The sequence below is a fragment of the Eretmochelys imbricata genome, chromosome 2 (assembly GCF_965152235.1).
Source record: "Eretmochelys imbricata isolate rEreImb1 chromosome 2, rEreImb1.hap1, whole genome shotgun sequence".
NCBI lineage: Eukaryota > Metazoa > Chordata > Testudines > Cheloniidae > Eretmochelys > Eretmochelys imbricata.
Window position 1 is genome coordinate 66,197,910 of NC_135573.1, and position 18,147 is coordinate 66,216,056.

Sequence of the window (18,147 nt, forward strand, 5' to 3'; positions counted from 1 at the left end):
GCACCCATGAAATCTCAGGGGGGAGGGACGGACCCAAACTGAGAACAGTAATAAGAAAATGCACCGATACCGAAAAAGTGCTAGGTTTCCATTACTGCCATTTTATAATCTTTGAAGCTCCACTCTTGCAAGTGCTCTCAAATTGAAACATTTAACCGGATTGCTCTGAAATTCGGTGTGCTTCATGGGGGCGCAGAATAGCATTAGGTGATACAAACTTGGGGTCATATGACCAAGGGATTCCTGCAATACACCCCTCCCTCCCCAGGTTTCCTTTTGCTGCTTTGTACTGTTAAACTGAGAGGTGCTAAGGATGGGATTAATCAACAGAGCTCTGGATGGCTGTAAACTCTCACCCTTCAGTTAACAAAACTAAGGATAAATTAATCACACACCCTCCACCTAAGTACAAAAGTAGTTTTGGACCGAATAGCTGGAGGCTGCTATAATCTAAGCCCCGGTCTACAGTAGGACTTTAGGTCGAATTTAGCAGGGTTAAATCGATGTAAACCTGCACCCGTCCACACGATGAAGCCTTTTTTTCGACTTAAAGGGCTCTTAAAAATCGATTTTCTTACTCCACCCCTGACAAGTGGATTAGCGCTTAAATCGGCCTTGCCGGGTCGAATTTGGGGTACTGACGGTATTGGCCTCCGGGAGCTATCCCAGAGTGGTCCATTGTGACCGCTCTGGACAGCGCTCTCAACTCAGATGCATTGGCCAGGTAGACAGGAAAAGAACCACGAACTTTTGAATCTCATTTCCGGAGACTGCGGGAACTGTGGGATAGCTACCCACAGTGCAACACTCCAGAAGTTGACGCTTGCCTCGGTGCTGTGGAAGCACTCCGCCGAGTTAATGCACTTAGAGCATTTTCTGTGGATATACACACGAATATATAAAAACGATTTCTAAAAAACGACTTCTATAAATTTGACCTAATTTCATAGTGTAGACATACCCTAAGAGTCATGGATGGCAATTTTATTTTGGGGATAATGTAATCAGTCACTGAAGGAAAAAATTAGACATGTGAATGCTTCCTGGGAGAGTAGGCATATCAGGGAGGGGAGGAAGAGAGGGGAAAAGGGGTTGGGGCTGCAGCAAAGAGATGAGGGTTATGTGGATGGATGGCACCTGCAGGTCTGCCAGTACACCCTGAGCCCTGTGCGCTACCAATACTGCCAGTGCATCCCAATTTGGATGGAATGCTATAGGTGACAGTGAACAGGTTGTAAAAAGGAGACAAGGTGCATCTGCATTTCAGGAACAGTGGGGTGGACATAGAAAAGGTGTGTGTTAACAGGGCATACTGGGGCACTGCTGAAAGAGAGCAGAGTTAAGGTTGAATGGGCAATCTTAACTCTGCATTTCCTGGTTTTCAGAAGTTTGAGTTTTGCTAAACTCAATGTTCTGCAAGGGAACAACATACCACCAAGCAAACAATGCTGCACTAAAATATTTTTTGCCATTGAGTCTTATAGTGACTAGTTCTTCACAAACTTGGGATCCATGCGGACATCATCAAGTCAGAATCTTTGAACAGCAGTTTCAGAAGCATCCTTGTGCATCCCCACCAGAGGCTGAAAGGCCAGAGTGGCTACAACCCACCCTTAGTTCTCTTTACCTGGGATTTTGAATTGGCAAGTGAATGACAAAGGTTTGTGGGATCTATGTGGACAAGAAAGAATGGCTCAAAGAAGCATAATTACTTTAAGGTAAGTAAACTGTTTTTCCTTTAAGTGTGTGCACACGTGTGAATTGCATTCTAGTCTAAGTGACTAATAAGCAGACATGCCAAACCTGTTGGGGGGCGGGGGGGAGAGGAAATGCAGAAACTGGCTTGTTTTTGGCTTAACTGACTTGTGAGTTGATTATTGGCTTGTAGCTTTTTTTTTTTTTTTGATCGGCTCCTAGCAAGCAGGGGAAACGGGGGTGGAGGGGAAGCAGGAGCAAGAAAGTTAGGGGTACACAGTGGGCCCATCACAGTTCCAGGGCCATCTAGTCAGATAGAGTGTTGCATGCCAGGGCGATCTAGTCATATAGAGTGTTGGGGTTCTTAGGGATTAGCTTGTTTTAGCATTGTTTTGAAATGGGATTAGCTTGATTTTTGGCTTATTGTGAAAATCGGGGTGCTTACTTACCACAACTGTGCTAATAAGCAGTATGGAAGATGGGACTGAGGAATCTTAACTGCCACTAACAATCCCCTATCAAATTTTGCATCTGACCTGATAGCCAGGAGAAGGTCAGTGTTTAACAAAAGTAAGGGGACTACCACAATTAGCTGCCTTGCAAATTTCAGATATGGTGATGTGTCCACAGCATGCACAAAATGCAGATTGTGCAGTAGTGGAGTGAGCTTTGGCATTTGAAGGAAGCGGTATATCAGTCACATTACAGCAGACTGAAATACATGCGTAATTCTTTTTTATATTCTCTGGGAGAGAATGGCTTGACCCTTAGGAGTACCAGAGATGGCAAGAAAAAGATGGGAAGACTGTATAAAAGGCTTTATTTATCTTATGATGAAGATACAAGATCTTTGAAACATCCAGGATATAGAATTTCTTCTTTCCTGAAGAACAATGGGGTTTTCGAAAGAAAACAGGTAAATCAACTGTAATTTAAAATGAGAGTGACAAGTTTGGGAATAAACTTGCAATGAGGTCTTTACACCAATTTATCTCTGTGGAACATTGTGTGAGAAGGGTCAGCCTTACGAGACTGGAGTTTGGTCATCCTTCCGCCTGACGTAATGCTGACTAAAAAGGCTATCTTGAGAGTAAGGTAGTGCAAAGTGCACTCCAAGAGGCTTAAAGGGGGACTTACAAGGACAGTGTGGAATCTTAATATTGTAGACAGTTATCTAACTGCTGGGTAAGTATGGAGTAGTGATGGTATATGATGGTACGGGGGGGAGAGATGGACGGACTTGAGAACACTGCAAGGTGGCTTTTGATAGAACTGAAAAAAAAAGTCCAGTGCTTTACATAATGAATATAGTATAGGGTTTTTTGTTTGTTGGTTTGTTTTTTGGGGCATTTTTCCCTTTTGTCCAGAGATGGTCCAGGTGCACATAAAATGCATCTGTGATCAATGTCTTCATAGGAGGAGCAGAGAAGGGAATCTCTCTGAATATTTTTGGGGTCTAATGACCCATTCAGTGCCAATAAATGTGTCCTGACACTTCAGTCACTTGCTTATTTGATGTCCTGTAAGGTAATACACCCAGCTTTAATCAGCCTTTTAATGGACCCAGGTGAAGTCTGACTAATAGTGTCACATAAAAGCAAGGTGATGTGAGCTAAAAGTTTGAGGCAGTTTTCTTACTGTAGTTGACATTCATCTTATGAAGAGAAAAATCTGCCTTTGGCAATATATGTTTTTGCTGGTTTGGAGTCCACTACAGCTCTTATAAACTATCATTTACGATGGACTGAGACAGAATTTTTCACAAGTTATCGCGAGGCCCAGCTAGCTGAACAAGACAACGTAGTTCAAGGCTATGATGTCTCCTTAGATCAGCCAATCATCTGGTTATGGGTAGATGTGAATGCCCTGTTTTCTTGGATGTGCCACCACTACAGCGAGGCATTTTATAAAGCCTCAGTGCTATAGAGAGACCGAACAGCAAAACCTTGGATGGGCCCTACTGTGAACCAGGGGATGGCAATATAGAAGAATGTGTCTTCGAGGATGACAGCCAACCAACCAGTTTTGAGCATGAAGGGACAGGATGATGGAGGCAAGATACCATTTCTTCCTTTAGATAATTTTCATTAAAGGTCCCCGAAGGACAAGAAAGGGGATGGATAGGGGTTAACGACTGAAACTGGATGGAACAGCTACAGGAGGTAACAGACAGATGGGTATTGGAAGCGATGTCCCAAGTCGAATGGGAGAACGAAAGCCAGTATCTACAAGACAAAGTTTGGAGATGGCTTTTGAGTGACTTTAGTGTGGTTTTCTACCTTCACATCAAACCTGCTGTTCTGGAAGCAGCTGTAGACTGCTCAACAAACAAGGAAGATTCTCTTGGACAAGAGAATCTCAGCTTCTCCCTTGTTAGGTACTCAGAAGACCACTGTTGAGAGAAGGCAAGATGTCTTCTGCCTCGATTGACATCGTAGTATCTGAAGGTCTTACAATTTGGGGCTGAGGTGTAGATGCCCCCAAAAAACTGTGTGGGTCTGGAATCCTATAGGGAGTGTAGTGATTCATCCATGTACAAGTTAAATAAATCTGTGCTTTCAAATGACACATCCTCAATCGCATTTCGCTGAACGCCAGAGACTTGCAGCAATGAAGCAATGGGCAGCCGCCACAGATCAAGCTGTGTCTTATTTGTCTATTGCTGACTGTACATGTTTTAGCCACAAGTCCTCTTCAACCACTCTTCAACCAATTGAAATGCCTTTCAATTCCCCACTCAAATCTCAGAGGAGTTTAGCTAGATGGAGAATACCTGACCCCATGTGAGATATTTTGCATTTAAGCCCTGATGATTAGCAACTCATAGTTCCAGTGATCCTGAAAAATAGGCTTTTCTCCAAAATAAATCTCATTTCTTTTGTCTTTTAGAATGTTCTTAAATTGCTTGGTCTTTTCATGAACCACATTAAATCATCAACAAACCCAATGTTGGATAGATACAGAACTGTTCAAACTCCTTTTGGGGTAACCAATGTTTCTTTTCTGCTGTCTTAGCCAGAAGAGGCAGCGTGGCTGGTGCCTGTCACAGAGTCTTTGCTGGATCTAATAGGCCCTCACTAATTGCGGTCCCAGCAAAAACAGAAGAATGTAGAATACCAAAGAGCTTGTGAGATTTTTTCTTCTATCACAGATGTTCTATCTTGAGAGTCTCAGCAATGAGGAAGAGCAGCTCCAGCCGTGCTCTAAAGTCATCGAAGGCTGATACATGATCTGAAGGGAAAGCCTCATTCGGAGAAGCTGAAGATGAGGTGTGTTGCTCAGGGGGTATGAATGCCCATTCCTCCTCTGCCAGCTGCTGCTGTTCTTTCCTGTCTGCAGATAAAGATCAAGACCCTCTATACTTCCTTCTATATCATTTAAGAAGGATCAGCCCCTGGATGCAGGTCCCTGGTATGCCTATAGGGCTAAGGCAGAGCATTACATTGGTAAGGCTTGTTCTGATAGGGTTGACCAGGCCATTGCCCTGCCAGACAGGAAGACACTGGGGCTCTAAAATGGAGTCCCTGGTCTGCAGAGAGAAACCTTTGCCTGACCAGTCAGAAAAAGGTTCCCTGCTGGATAGTGGAGAAGTAGTACGTACTGGAGATGAAGAACAAACATCTTCTAGAGGCAGGACCAATCTTCAAGACAGCCTCAGTACTGGGAGATCAGAAATAATGCAGTACTGAATGTAAACAGGGGTGCTAAGGGTGGTGCTGGGACATAATTATCTCCTTCAACATTGAATCAGGTGGTACATTTAAGGCCTCCATTGACAGGGCTGATGTTCATGCTGATGTTTACTAGTTACCAGTATTTTCAGGTATGGGTACCAAATGTGACTTCAGTTCAATGGCCACTGCTAGTCAAAGATTTTTGACCTGAGGAGCATGAGGTTCATGCAAAATTAGATGGGATCCATGTGGTCACATACTCTAAGAAGAAACATGTTTTTATCATGAAAAGTGGCAAGTCAGTTTGTATCAGTCTTTAATACCTTTCCAAACACATGGATCTTAAAACATCAGCAGGAACTTCATGCAGAAACTTCATACTGTCACACAATTCCACTGTCCTGGCTTCTCCCCAGAATTAGAGATAGGATCCCTGACCCTGTCCCAAAAATCCCCCCTCATTTTATGATTGTGTATGCAGGGACAAAAAATATGTGAAGATAATGCTGACAGTCCTCAAACTTGCAAATCTCCCATGGATTTCAAGGGTGATAATGGCAAAGAGCCACTAACTCCCCAGCTTCAGAACTGTAATCACCTGAAAGAGGTATCCACAGTGAAGGGAAAGGATGAAAATATATGTATTTTCCACACAACTCCCTCTAATTTCCTTTCCTTTCCACACAACCACACAACTCCCTCTAATTACTTCATTTTTAAAAAATTCTGCAGCCTACCACCCAAATATTTGCATTTCCAGAGGACACAGTCTGACCCTTAAAGAATTATTTTGTTCTCCTATACAGTACAGTTTGACTGTACTTCAAGCTCCCCTCCAAAAGAGTGTTTGTTTACAAAGTTTCAGGATTTTACTTTTTTTTTTTTTTCTAAAAACATCAACTTTTTGTACAGTACTTAAACTTACTTCCATCTTGAGGGATGGGAGTGGAGGCTTCAGACAAAATTGCTGGATTGGAAGGGTTTGAAGAAAAGGCAGTCTGGGCCTAACAGGAAAAAGGAATTCACATGCATCATTCTGTACAAGAGAGACTATTAGATAGTTATTATGTAGTTGCAAGGTCAAATGTTCAGGTTTTTAGGAAGTACAGCTCGTTACATTAAAAAGCCAAAATTTCAGAACTCATTCTTGGATCTGAACACTAATTCATATAAATGGAGTCTTTTTCAATGGTGTTAAAAATTGCTTAATTAAATTAAATATCACTTGTCAAAGGAGCTTACGGCTGTGACTTTCTACAGAGAAAAAGCAAGGCAACAGCACAAAGAGGTAGTACCTTATAAAGAAAGAGGGTTGGTAAATTAACTAAGTGTACTTACTAAAACAGACTCAGAATTTAAGATATTTACACTAAACTTCTCATCCAGAATACATGATGAGAAATCTACACTAATAATACACTAAGAAATTTAAGTTGTTCTGAAATGGCACTGTTTAAATGTAATATGAAATTTATAAAACTTCAGCAATTGCAAATACCCAAAATATTTTCTTTTAGTTCAGTAATTCATAAGGACCTTCAGAGTCTAGATGTGTCACACTCATCCAATCACACCTATCTCTTCTTGTGCGACCCACAGGGATTAATTGTGAATCAAAGCTAAAATGTCAACAATCCTTTAAGATTAACAGCTCCTATTCAGAAAAGCAGTGAACCTTCTAATTAGATTTGTATACAGAACTCGAGAAGTGGGTTATTACAAGAGAGGACACAATGCTTACAGCTAATGCCCCCCAAAAATACTCTCTACTTATAAATTAGTATTTGCTAGTCACTGGAAGAGAGTAAATGATAAGCTTATGTGTAATGCTACATATTTCCTTCCTTTTCAGTCTCCCCATCTTTCAGGAGTTTTAGAGAACACACATGTTTTCTATGCCTCTAAATGCAAGCCAGGTACTACTGACCATTTAAAAATTACCTTTAATCATAGAATCATAGTTGCCACAGTTCATGGCTATCTGACGTTTTACGATTGAATTAAAAGAACACAAGCATCAACAGTGTAATGCATTATGATTTAACAACCTAGTTCAACACACTGGTCAAATTAACCAACAATTTAAGAAAATAAAGCCACCACTAATAATGCCTTCTCTGGAAAGCTGTGGATTAGAAGTCAAACGCAAGTTGCACTTGAAAATAAGTCTGAACAATAAATGAAAACAATTGTAATGGTTAAATATGACAAGCCATCTGGGGGTTAGTTTCCAGTTTAACTATTCCTGTTCAAATTTGTCCTTTTAATCTATACTCACTGGCTGAGACTAGAGAATTTGTGCTTTTTTTCTTCAAATGAAATTATTGAAGGGGAGGGAAGGTCTCAAATCTCAACTACTACAAAAAGCTTTAATATGTATCCACACTTGACTTGCTTGCGACACCAATCACTAACACTGGTAATACAAAAGAAAAAACATGTTCAAACACAGATGCCTCTAAGACAACCAGGTTACTGCATAGCTCAACTTCTAGCGTGGACAGGCCCTCATAAAGGCTGGTTAGCAGGATTTATTAAACTTAAAACTTTACATCAGACCACATGCTGGAGCACCAAATAGTTTAATCTTTATCACTGAGAGTAGCAGCGAAACTGGAGTGGTCCAAAGCTAGAACATTAAGATCAATTAACTGTCCCCCAAAAAACACATTTGTTCAACATAGTATTCCGGGATGCAGACTGTGCTTTGAGATCAAAATTTGAAGTAGGGTTGGAAATAACTTGAGAGTACTTATATTCAAGGGGTTATTTTCTTTTTATTACGCACACTCTAAGTGAGACGTGCAAAGTGTGTATACTGACCTGTCTAGCACATCTGAATAAAAGGAGTAATTTTGTTCTAGAAAGAGAGGCAGCTTTTAATCAGCATTTTGTTACTCACTGGTTTACTGTATGATCTAACTTTTATTTGCTGCAGCCTTTATCATTAAAATAAAATGTACCTCTGTTATCTTTAAATTGTCATTTTGATATAAGCAGAGAAGTTGCTATCAATTTTGAGATACCAGCAAACAAACAACTATTTGGTTAAAAAAAGCATAAGTGTTCCATATGGATAACGTAAGATTTACACTGAAATATTTGTAAGAGCAAGCTCTCCTAATTTAAGTATTAATATCCAATCCATCCAAATAGGTGGCAAAGTACAAAAAAATAAAGACTTTATAGTAATTAAGTATTAAATGTAGTACCCACACATTTAACATGAGAAACTTGTTTTAGATATGAAAATCTATTAATTGAACTGTTCATTTTTAACTAGAACTCATCTCAAAAAGTCTATATATTTCAACATACCTGAATTACCTTGTCCACTTTCAGATCTTCCAGAGAAGGATAGAGAGACATTTTTGTGCAATTTCCACTAAAGAAAAATAAGAACATTATTTTAATAATCAAGTTATTTTACTCCCAAACAATATAAAATGCCAAGTAAAGTTTGGAAGTTGGCTATGTTAAAAGCTCCTGTCCAGAAAAGTGAATTTCTGTGAGCAAACAAGAGTAAATCATGTTATAGAAGAAAGATGAAACCCTTATTTGATCTGTAGTCTGAAGTCTTGCTTAATGTTGAACAAAAAACTTCAGGATAGATTGATGCACAGGACATTACTGCATTATCATCATCATGACTTCTATTCTACCCACCAAAGAACCTCCAAATGTTCAATTTTACTGAAAGATAGATCTGGAATGTAAACAGAACTTCTAATGGAGATAACTGTGTTCCAAAAGAAATATTTTATTCTATAAAGGTGGATTTCTAGGAAGCCAAGATTCATAGAACCACAGGTTTAGATGGGGCCACAAGGGTCATCTAGTCTAACCCCCTGCTAAAATGCAGGGTTTTTTAAATCAGGGGCCTCAAACACGCAGCCCGTGGGGGTTATTTTTTGCGACCTGCCAGCTCCCCGCAGCCCCCCAGCGTTTACCTAGAGCGGCTCCGGCACGGCCCGGCATGCTCCGGGGGCAAGGGCAAGATCCCCACCTGCTTGCCCTGTCCCCGCACCACTCTGGGAAGCAGCCGGGACTTGGGGGATGGGGGGCACAGGGGTCTGTGTGTTGCCCTGTCCGTGCCTCCAAATACCTCCCTCAAAGCTCCCATTGGCCGCAGTTCCCCATTCCCGGCCAATAGGAGCTTCGGGGGAGGTGCCTGGAGGCACAGCCAGGGCAACACACAGACCCCTGTGCCGCCCCCTCCCCCAGGTTCCAGCCGCTTCCCAGAGTGGCATGGGGGCAGGGCAGGCAGGCAGCCTGCCCTGCCCCCAGTGCATGCCAGGCCGGAGCCCGCCCCCAGAACCCTTCCTGCAGCCAAACCCCCTGCCGCACCCCGTGCCCCTCCTGCACCCGGACCCCCTGCCCTGAGCCCCCTCCTGCACCTGAACTCCCTGCTGCACCCCGACCCCCTGCCCTGAGCCCCCTGCTGCACCTGAACCCCCTGCTGCACCCCAACCCCCTGCCCTGAGCCCCCTGCTGCACCCTGCACCCCTCCTGGGGGCAGGGAGGGGGTGGAGTTGGGTGGAAAGAGGTGGGGCAGGGCCTCATGGAAGGGGTGGGGCAGTGGGGGGAGGGTGTCAGTGATGCAGCCCTCAGGCCAATGTACTAGTCCTCATGTGGCCCCCGTGGTCATTTGAGTTTGAGACCCCTGGTCTAAATCATCCAAGACATACAGCTAATCCAGCCTCTTTCTGAAAACCTCCAGCAAAGGAGATTCCATGACTTCCCTAAGCAGTTTGTTCCACTGTTCTTCCAGTTAGGCAGTTTTTCCTGAGATTTAATGTAAATCTGCTATGCTGTAGTTTGAACCCATTGCCTCTTGTCCTGCCCTCTACTGCAAGAGAGAACAATTATTCTCCATCTGTTTTATGGAAGCCTTTCCAGTATTTGAAAACTGCTATCATGTCTGCCCTTAATCTCTTTTCAAAACTAAACATACCCAATTCCTTCAGGCTTTGCTCATATGGCTTGCATTCCATCCCTTTGATCATCTTTGTTGCTCAGCTCTGGAATCTTTCCAGTTTCTCTATATCAGGACCAAAATTGAACACAGTAGTCCAGCTGAGGTCTAACCAGCACCAAGTAAAGTGGTACTATCCCCTCCTGTGACTTGAGTGCTATGCCTCTGGTAATGTAACCCAAAATTGCATTTTCTTTTATTTGCAACAGCACCACATTGTTTACTCATGTTAAGGTTGTGATCCACCACAACTCCCAGATCCTTCTCAGCAGTGCTGCTGCCGAAAAGCCAGTTATTCCTCATTCTCTATTTGTGCATTTGGTTTTTCTTCCCTGAGTGTAGCACCTTAAATGTGTCTCTATTGAATTTCATTTTGTCTATAGCCCAGTTCTCCAACTGAAGACCCCTTTGAATTTTAGTTCTATCCTCCAAAGTGTTTGCAACCCCCCACCTCCTCCCAGCTTTGTATTATCTGCAAATTTAACCAGTATGCTTTCTATTCCTACATCCAGGTCATTAAAAAAGATGTTAAGTAACACTGGACTGAGAACAGATCCCTGTGAACCCCACTTGAGGCCTCCTTCCAATTTGACATTCTATTAACAGTCACTCTTTTTTTGCAGTTATTTAACCAATTATGTATTCACTTAATGGTAGTTCTACTGAGCCCATATTTCTCCAGCTTACTTATGAGAATGTCACATGGGACTGTGTCAAAAGCCTTGCTAAAGTCCAGGTGTATTATGTCCACTGCATTCCCTCTATCCACCAAACCAATTACTTTGTCAAAGAAGGAATCAAGCTGATTTGGTATGACTTGCTTTTAGTAAATCCATACTGGCTGCTAGTGATCACCCCTTCACCCTCCAAGTATTTGCAAATTTAATGTTTACTACCCTTGCATAGCTTCACAGGTATTAAAGTCAGGTTGACTGGTCTATAGCTCCTTCTTTTTCCCCTTTTTAAAGAGGAATACTACACTGTCCTGGAGAAGGGCTTTCTCCTGTCATCCATGAGTTTCCAGGGGCTCCAAGATTTCTTCAGCTAATTCCTTCAGCACCCTGGGGTGAACAGTATCAGGCCCTGCTGAATTGAATTCATTCAAATTAGTCAGAAGATCTCTGACATGTTCTTTACTTAGCCTGATCTGCATTCCTTCCCTTTTATTGTCTTTGATAACTTCGTCAGTAATCCTGTCACGTTATTTTATATGTGAAGACTGAAGCAAAGTAGGTATTCAGCAGCTCTACCTTCTTATCTTCTATAGTCAGCTCACCTTCTCCACTGAGTAGCAAACCCACATCATCCCTGATCTTTCTTTTTTGCCTGACATTTTTCAAAACCCTTCTTAGTCTTGGCGTTCCTGATTTTATCCCTATACATTCAAGCTACTCGCATGTATATTTCCATAGTTACATGCTCCTCTGTCCATTTCCTGTTTGTATCCCTTTTGGTTTTTAGATACCTAAAAAGCTCCTTGTGCTGCCACACTGGTGTCCTGTGGCTCTTATCTTTCCTCTGCATTGCAAGAGCTTGATATTGAGCCTCTAGAATTACATCTTTTAGGAACTGCCAGCCCCCGCCCCCTTTGATGCTTTTTCTTCTTAACTGGTCTCTCCCCGGAACCTTGCCTACTATTTCTCTGAGTTGGCTGAAGACTGCCTTTTTGAAATCCAGTGTCTGTGTTTTGCTGTTCTCATGTCCTCGTTTCTTTAGGACCTTGAATTCTATCAGAGCATGATCACTTCCTCCCAATTTCCTGACAACCTTCACATTCGCAACTAATTTATCCCGGTTGATCAAAACCAGAACCAAAATGGATGACCCCTCATTGTTTCGTCAACTTTTTGAATCAGAAAGTTGTTCCCTATATATGGTAAGAACTTGCAGGATACATTATATTTTGCTGAATTAGTTTTCCAACATCTATCAGGGAAGTTAAAATCCCTCATTAATAGAAGCTTGTGTGTTAGCTAATCTTGTCACCAGCTTGAAAAATGCTGAATTAGAAGTTATGTCCTTCTAATTAAGTTGAACAAAAGTGTTCCACAGGTAAACATGAAATTCCAGAAGTGCCACCTTAAGTGCAGTCCTATGAAATCTGTTAACGAGCACAGACAGAATTGCAGAATCAAATCCAGGCTCTCGGACAGTGGCTCTCAAACTTTTTTACTGGTGACCCCTTTCACATAGCAAGCCTCTGAGTGCAAACTCCCCTTATAAATTAAAAACACTTTTTAATATAGTTAACACCATTATAAATTCTGGAGCAAAGCGGAATTTGGGATGGAGGTTGGCAGCTCGCAATGCCGCCGCCGCCCCCCCCCCCCACCAAATAACCTCATGACATCTTAGGGGTCCCAACCCCCAGTTTGAGAATGCCTGCACTAGGACCACAGCACAGGCAGGCAGGGTGGGCTGCACAGCTGAATTATGTGCAGCCACTGGAGGTAACTGACCAGTGGGCACGGGGCAGGGGAGTCGCGTCAGCATCTGGGATTTACAGGCAGCTTCCGAGAACTCACTTCTTTGCTGTGTCAGTTTCATGTCAGGAGTTGCAACTTCCAGGCAGACTCCAGCCATGCAAAAAACATCGATTAGTATAACAAACTACCACCTCTCAACCATCCCTCACCAGAACTGTGTGAACAATGGTTGGTGTTTCTGTATAGCACTCAGCATGAGCCCACCTCAGATCCATGGGATCTTTGCGCTTATTTGAAGGTTATGAAGGGACGAGTGCCTAAAGTAGCAGAGGTTGCCCTATCTTACATCTTCTTCCTTGTCAGCTCTGTAGGCAGAGAAAAGTTTTAGTAAATATAAAATCTACTTATAGACAAGAGGGAATCACTTTCTGAGGAAAACACTAAAAGGCTAACTACAATGTATCACAACGGAAATGTCCGTCAGAGATGGCAAAAACATTTAAGTTTATGAATTTGTATGTTATTCAGCAATAAACTGTTGATTTGATAGTTTGAAATTTAAGCTTTCCTTCAGAATATAGGAAGTACTGAATTTAATTTAAAATGGTAACAATGAATGCTGCAAGGACAGATTTTATGTTGGTGCTTTTCTTATTTTTTAATTATTCAAATATTAATTCAGTTAAATTGACACTACGAGGCTCTTCTGGGGACTTCTTGTGTTACTGTTCTCCAATGTCAGTGTGGTCATATTACTAAGTGCTACTTCAAAAAGTGATTTAAAATGTATTACTTTTACCATATATTGCATATCTGCAGTATTTGTTTAAACTGTACGCTTTTTTCCTAAAATTGTTTTTTCCTATTGCAATCCAATTCTGAACATTTTTATGCATTTATAGTAGGACCACTTAACTGTTAATGCAAACATTTGATTAAAAATCAAAGATGGAATTTTCTTAAATGAAAAAACAAAACAAAATCAGAAAATAAAACCAAAAACCCAAAATAAAATGGATTTCATAGGGTGCTACTTAAGTATTTGTATACTTTCTGATCTCCTATGAAGTTTATAAGACCAACTCATTCAAACAATTGGATTCTACTGTCCATTAAAGCCACTTTGGTGCCATATTAGTAATGGTGAGTGACCTTAAAACAATGAGAAATAGCCAGTGGAGAATTCCCCTTATGTAAGTGAACTTCACCATGAGTGAAAAGCTGGCGGAAGTGGCCAGACCAGGGGTTCTCAACCTTTTTCCTTTCTAAGACCCCAAACCCAGCATGCTATAAAACCTCCCACCTATGTCACAACTGATTTTCTGCATAAAAAAGCCAGGGTTGGCATTAGAGGGTAGCAAACATGACAACTGCTTGAGGCCCCATGCCACAGGGAGCCGCATGAAGCTAAGCTACTAAGGCTTCACCTTTCTGCTCTGGGCCCCAGTGAGTCTAATGCTGGCCCTGTTTGACAGACCCCTTAAAACCTGCTTGCGGCCCCCCAGGAAACCCTGGACCTCTGGTTGAGAAACACTGCACAACACCCCCTTCACCCACAGGCTAAGGATAGAAAGAGGCAGGTCATTGACTTTCCAGAGCCTCATTTCACCACATGTGATCTTCCAATGGATCTTATGGAAGTTAGAGCAGCAGGGGGTCTACTCTAACATCTGCCAGGACTACGTGGCTGAGAATCAGGGAGCCACATTATTGAATATTATCTGCACATGAACTCCCACTGAAGTCAAAAGGAACTCCATACAAAGTTTGGAAACGCTGGATCCTAAAGTTTTTATTTGTGCTTTCCTTTCTTAATAAAAAGTATATGAACTGTCAAGAGAGGATTTTGCCACGTAATCTGGCACGCATGGTTCAAACTTTCTGTTCTCATTTATGCAAGTATCAAGTGCCAGCTTCAAACTTAAAAGATAGGATTTAAATCATCAGGTCATTAATCCATAACCTGTTGATTCACTTTGTCAAATATTGGGGGTAGCCGTGCTAGTCTGTATCCACAAAAACAACAAGGAGTCCAGTGGCCCCTTAAAGACTAACAGATTGCATCTGAAGAAGTGAGGTTTTTACCCATGATAGCTTATGCTCAAATAAATCTGTTAGTCTTTAAGGTGCTACCAGACTCCTTGTTGTTTTTGATTCACTTTGCTATGTAAAGAAGTTAACTTCCTTGTCTGCTTTTAAACAGATTACTTATATACATCTTAACACTAGCCAGAGTGCATAGCCTAATTTTGCAGCAATACAATAGGCATGCCTATGCCAGTCCAATCATTAACAGATTTTTGTGATTCAGTTAGCTATCCGTCAGACAGCTCCTACAATGTCAATTTGGACTATAATCAAGCTTTAGAAAAAAACCCGCTCAAAATTCAATATCCTTGTACACTACACAGCACAATACGTACAGCATATCTACCTATTTCTAAGGCATCAGTAGTGTACCTAAATGCTACACCTGTGTTTAACAGTTTATGGTTTAAATTAGGCTCAATCCCAATTCCTTGTTGGTTTATTTCCCAAATCGCTAGCTCAGAGGACCCCGAACTGTGGGGCAAGCCCCCATAGAGAGGTGCAGAGGAACATCTGGAGTGGCACAGCAGGGCCCAGGCCAATAGGGGGTGGGGAGGGACCACCACCCTGTCCTGCTCTGGCCCCGCACCCAGAAGCTGCCCAGCTCCCAGCCCTGCCTTAGCTTTGGCCACTGACCGTGGCCCAGATGTACTCAGCCCCATCCCCAGCCTCTGGCAATGGATCCTCAACAGGCCCCAATCCCATCCCAGCCTCAGCCCCCTTACACTGCCCACTTTGTCCCCACTTCCCTGCCCCCAGGAGCCACATCCCCTGTCCCGGCCACTGGGGGAAGGTGGGAGCACAACACTGAAAAGATTGGGAACCACTGCTGTAGCTGTTCCAATTGAATTAGGGGGGAGGGATAACTCAGTGATTTGAGCATTGGCCTGCTAAACCCAGGGTTGTGAATTCAATCCTTGAGGGGGCCATTTAGGGATCTGGGGCAAAAATTGGGGATTGGTCCTGCTTTGAGCAGGGGGTTGGACTAGATGACCTCCTGAGGTCCCTTCCAACCCTGATATTCTATGAAGAGGATGCAACTTCAGCATTAAGGCCTTAAATACACTGGGCCAAAAAAGTACATTTAACCAGTTTAGAATTCCCTTTAAAACCAGCGTTAACCTGAACCAATTAAGTCTTCTTTTCCCCTCACAGCCAGAGTGGATGAGCTCAAACAAAATCCTGAAAAATCCTTACTCATGCAAGCAGTCCTTCAGACTTCTGCTTGCACCAAGTAAGCCGATAAAGAGAGAAAGAATCTCCACTTTCTTATAATTTTTCTTAGCAATGTCACCTGATCACAAATAGGAGGGGAGGTGGTCCCTGCAATCACAAAAGAGATGGGGAAATGGCCGGAGCGGCATGTTGCTACAAGGAGGTTCACATTATGGAAGGGTTTGAGAATCTCTTATTTATAATGTAAATTTGCAATGAGTCAAACATAAAAAAACCTTAACTGCAACCACAACAGCAGAGATCAATAATCACTGAAGGTCTCGGTCCGAGCTTCTAAAAAAAATTATACTAAGAAATAGCATCTTTAATGATATTGGGTATTCTAATGGACCGAAAATTCCAATTATTTTAAAAAAAATCATGTATTCAGCTGAAATATGTCATTAAATGGTCAGATTTATACAAATATTAAAAGCCACCAAGATGAAAAACCTTGAAAAAACTCCCCACTGCAATTAGCTATTGTAGTACATTGTGTAACAGCAGGCATCTTCTACCACAGACTTAGTAGCTTGTAGCTAGCTTGTTGGTTAACATATTATGACAAAAGTATGGACAGAAATCACTACCCTATTATTACAGCTATTTAAAGTTATGAGAAACACCGAGCAGGAAAAGGATTCTGTCTCCCCACACAATCACTTAGCTTGATTTTTGTACAGAGATGACTCAGTCCATTTTTGTTGATAAAATTTTGCATGCTGGTATGTGCTGCAATACCTAAAAAGGGGGGGATTAGATAAGTGACTCTTTGGGGAGAAGGGGAACTGAACTAGCAGACTTAAAAAAGCTTTTCATTAAAACAGATTGCTCCCCTTTTCCCAAAATCCTGGCCTGTAGATGTATCTTGTTGATTCTCTCATATCCATCTTCCAGACTCCACTGCGAGCAACAGACTGAGGACAACCAGTTGTACATCCCCTCGTTCACAGACTCCACCAAAGTCATCTCTATCCCTAGAGATCAGTAACCGGTTCAAATTCAACCCAGCAAGACCAAAGCTATACTAGCTGGAAGAGAGAAACACTTTGAAGAACCGACCAAGCAACTGTTCCCCCATTCCATCAAGGACATCTCTAACCTATTCACTTGAAAGATTCGAAGGCTCATGGTCTTGTCTTAATTGCCACTTCGTCTGGAGTCCAAGGCAGCATCAGTGATGAAAATGTCTTCTTATACCTCCAATTTACTGCTAAGTGACTCCTTTCTCAGGCAAGGAAGATATCTTGTAAAAGTGACCCACATATTCACCAGCTCCACTCTGGATTGCTACAACTAGTAGCATCTGCATTTGAAGCTGAAGTTTCAGCTTGTGCAGAATGCAGCAACTCAATTCTCCAGTGTCACTGCAAGGCCTTAGTTCTCATCATTAAGGACATTCACGAGTCAGGACCCAGTTATATCAGCAATCATCTTCATCCACAACCCACTAAGTAGGCTGTCCTTCTCTCAAAAATTTAGTTTACAAATCCAGGACAAAGTGAGAATCAGAGTAAAGTCATTCTCAGAAGAGGAGTTAGAGTTTTCAGAGGAAAACAGTCTAATCCAGAATAGTACCATCTTCAGAGTAATTTGGTGACCTACGCACAAAAGTAATCCTTCAAGAAAACAATCTTTCCAACCAACTATAGTCCAAGCCCATCCTCCTCTATCAAGGCACAAGAAGATTAACAAACCTAGTCATGTTTCACAGTAGCAGCCCTGTCAGTCTGTATCCACAAAAAGAAAAGGAGTACTTGTGGCACCTTAGAGACTAACGAATTTACTTGAGCGTAAGCTTTCGTGAGCTACAGCTCACTTCATCTATGAAGTGAGCTGTAGCTCACAAAAGCTTTATGCTCAAATAACCTAGTCATGCAATCCTCATAATGAAGCTCCAAGTAGGTTACCTGAATAGAACTTAGATTCTGTAGTGACCAGCATAAAAGAAAGGGAGGGGGGTGTGGGGGGAAACAGGGCTGATAACTAACCACAGACTAAAGATCTCTACCTCTAAAAATGTAGGCATAGATAAATATTTACTATAGATCCTGGGTAAAATAAACTTGTGGTC

The 18,147-nt window shown here is 42.1% G+C and overlaps 1 protein-coding gene across 2 annotated transcripts in view; it reads right to left on the reverse strand.

Annotated features, from left to right (window-relative positions):
* The window catches only part of SDCBP (syndecan binding protein), a 31,420-nt gene that overhangs the window by 12,001 nt on the left and 1,272 nt on the right, over positions 1 to 18,147 (reverse strand). For both annotated transcript variants that reach the window (XM_077810240.1, XM_077810239.1), the window contains exons 2-3: positions 8,688 to 8,754; positions 6,295 to 6,373 (exon numbers count right to left, since the gene is read on the reverse strand). In XM_077810240.1, the coding sequence (XP_077666366.1) occupies positions 6,295 to 6,373; positions 8,688 to 8,738 (130 nt within the window). In that variant the 5' untranslated portion in view covers positions 8,739 to 8,754. The remainder of the gene's footprint in view (positions 1 to 6,294; positions 6,374 to 8,687; positions 8,755 to 18,147) is intronic.